The 3,259-nt window shown below is 47.0% G+C and overlaps 1 protein-coding gene across 3 annotated transcripts in view; it reads right to left on the reverse strand.

Moving 5' to 3' along the window:
• ATP9A (ATPase phospholipid transporting 9A (putative)) overlaps positions 1-3,259 on the reverse strand; it is a 159,378-nt gene that overhangs the window by 51,803 nt on the left and 104,316 nt on the right. For all 3 annotated transcript variants that reach the window (XM_037727256.1, XM_017496879.2, XM_037727257.1), the window contains exon 14: positions 1,463-1,675. In XM_037727256.1, coding sequence (XP_037583184.1) covers positions 1,463-1,675 — 213 coding nt within the window. The remainder of the gene's footprint in view (positions 1-1,462; positions 1,676-3,259) is intronic.

The following is a 3,259-nucleotide window of genomic DNA, read 5'->3' on the forward strand; positions in this document are numbered from 1 at the left end:
ATTTTTCCAAACAAGATACACAAATGGCCGGTAAGCACATGAAGATGCTCAACATTAGACGCCACTGGGAAAACACACATCAAAACCACAGTGAGACACGCTCCACACTGACTAGGACGTCTGGAAGCCAAAGAACTGACGGTAACAGGTATTGACCAAGATGTGGAGAAATGAAAACCGTCACATGGTTTGCTGGTAGACACGTAAGATAGAGCAGCCACTTCTGGAAAACAGTCAGACAGTTCCTCAAAAGGTTAACTACGGAGACCCTACACGACTTGGCCAACCCATTCCTAGGTATATATACCCAAGAGAACTAGAAATTTACATCCGCTCAAATACTTGTACACAATTGTTCATAGCAGCATCATCTGCAATAGACAAAAAAATAAAAAACAACCCAAACACGCATTGATTGATGGATGGATAAACAAAACGTAATATATCCATAAACAGGTTATTATTCAGTTATTAAAAGGAATGAAGTACTGATGCATGGCTATGCACAGATGAATCTTGAAAACATTACACTCAGTAAAAGAGGCCAGTCACAAAAGGCCACCTATTGTATGGTTCCAATTGTTTGGAATGTCTGTAATATGCAAATCTATAGAGGTAGAAAGTGGATTCGTGGGTGCTTTAGGGCTGGAGGAATAAGGAAGGGAAGGGGTATGGCAGCAAAGTGGGTACAGAATTTCCTTTGGGGTGATAAAAATATTCTAAATTTGATTATTATGATGGTTGCAAAAAAAAAAAAAAAATCCCAAAATATACTAACTATACTAAGAAGCCACATACTGGCAGGGCGCAGTGGCTCACGCCTGTAATCCCAGCACTTTGGGAGGCCGAGGCAGGTGGATCACCTGAAGTCAGGAGTTGGAGACCAGCCTGGCCAACATGGTGAAACCCCATCTCTACTAAAAATATACAAAATTAGCTGGGTGTGGTGGTGGGCACCTGTAATCCCAGTTACTTGGGAGGCTATGGCAAAAAAATTGTTTGAACCTTGGAGGCAGAGGTTGCACTGAGCTGAGATCGCACCACTGCACTCCAGCCTGGGTGACACAGTGAGACTGTATCTCAAAAAAAAAAAAAAAAGTCATACTTTAAATGGGTAGATTGTATGGAATGTGGAGTTTATCTTACCATCTTAATTATTTACATCTTTTTTAAAGTATGTGGTTTAAACGGGACCTTGTGTTCCTGTTATGCTGGCCTTCTGAGTTACAAAACAAAACCTCTAACTTTCCTAATTCAGGCTATAGCTCAAGTCCAAGGCCATTCTTTTTAGAAGACCAGTTCTTTCCTGTATCTGAAAATATGTCTTCCAGCAGCCCTGCACCATGGCACCACCCTGGCTCCTGTCTGTCCTGACACACTGCTTCCTCAGGAAACCCCTAATTCCAGCACACAGAAAACAAGCAGGGCCTATCCATGGCCCGCCGCACCTGCCCGGGCTTACCTCATCAGGGCTGGATGCCTGGTACACGCGGCAGGAGTCTTCGTACTGCTTCTCGGCCTCAGCCTGGTCAGTCACACCGTTGGACTCGTACACAGGAGTCACGTTGTGGCAGAGCGCAATGGCCTTCACAGCTTCGTGCACGCGGCTGCTCATGGTCCGTCGGACCTTGGTGGTGAGTGTGGGACCCTTCTGGGCTGGTGGGTCCTGGGGTTGCTACAGGAAAGAGAAATGAGTAAGGAGGATGACCAGAGGAAGGAAGAATTTGGAGAGTGTGGAAGAGCAGCCATGCAGCTATTGCTTTTCTTGCTACGTTTCCCACACATGGAACTCTTAGGTGTATCTACAATGATGTTACAAATAAATGACATGTAATTTTCAGGGTTTGTCATTTACGCTTGGCAAATAAATAAATAATAAACAGAGGAGGCCGAGCATGGTGGCTCATGCCTGTAATCCCAGCACTTTGGGAGGCTGAGGTAGGCGGATCATCTAAGGTCCAGAGTTCAACACCAGCCTGACCAACGTGGTGAAACGCCATCTCTACTAAAACATACAAAATTAGCCAGTCGTGGTCACGCATGCCTATAATCCCAGCTACTTTGGAGGCTGAGGCAAGAGAATCACTTGAATCCAGGAGGCGGAGGTTGCGGTGAACTGAGATTGTACCATTGCACTCCAGTTTGGACAACAAGAGTGAAACGCCATCTCAAAAATAAATAAATAAATAAATAAACAGAGGAAACAATTACAACGTAATGAAAGAGGATGATTGTACCTGCAGACTGAGTGAACCTATCTTCCCTGGGGTGATGTCAGGGGCTTTTGACAGAACGAAGACCCCGCCACACTGAAAGGGATCCTGGTACTACAGAGCAGGGCTTTCCCACTTGGGTACTCTTTCACTGGGGGGCATCATAGGGTGTTCACCAGCACCCCTGTCCTCCAGCCACCAGATCCACTGGATGCCAGCAGCATTCCCTTAGTTGTGACAAGAGATGTCACCAAACATCCAATGGAGGCCAAAATCATCCTCGGCTTAGAACCAGTTTAAGCTCACAATCTTCTTAGCTTACAACAGAAGGCAACTACCTCATCAAGTACCCTAAGCAAGTAACAACCAACAACACCCAGGGCAGTGCAGCGAGGTGTGTCAGGACAGCCGGAGGAAACCCTGGCTGCCAAATGGTATCTGGCCCTCCACTGAAGCTAGACATTCAGGAATAGAGGTAACTGTGCTCAAGTTTTGCCTTGCAGGGTGACTTTAGACCCCAGCTCTTGCCTGAGAGGCAGCTCCGTGGTATGCCCCGGTCTCCCCCATCCCTTCCTGTATACCTGTCAACACAGCTCAGCCTCTGAAGGGCCAGGAATGGGGAAAGTCTTGGAAAAATGGTTTTGAGCAACACGGTAAAGAGAGCACTGAAGGTTCACAAAGCTGAGCCTTATTCTTGGATGGGTGGGAAGCAGCTGGGAGACCTGCAGCAAGTGATGTCTGTTCTCTAAGCCTGTTTCCTGTCAATGAGAGGAGTGAACTAGAGGTTGTTTTCAATCCATGCTCCACACCAAGCCCCAGGAATCCCAAGAAACCTGCTCAGCACCACCAACTGCAGCAGGATGGGAGACGCGGCCTGCAGCTCCATTCCCGTGTCACACATCAGGTGCCACCAAGGCCTTCCTCTTTTTTTTCTTTGAGACGTGAGTCTCACTCTATTGCCCAGGCTGGAGTGCAGTGCTGTGATCTCAGCTTACTGCAACCTCCACCTCCTAGGTTCAAGTGATTCTCCTGCTTCAGCCTCCCAA

The sequence above is a fragment of the Cebus imitator genome, unplaced genomic scaffold (assembly GCF_001604975.1).
Source record: "Cebus imitator isolate Cc_AM_T3 unplaced genomic scaffold, Cebus_imitator-1.0 Scaffold224, whole genome shotgun sequence".
In the NCBI taxonomy this organism is placed as follows: Eukaryota; Metazoa; Chordata; class Mammalia; order Primates; family Cebidae; genus Cebus; species Cebus imitator.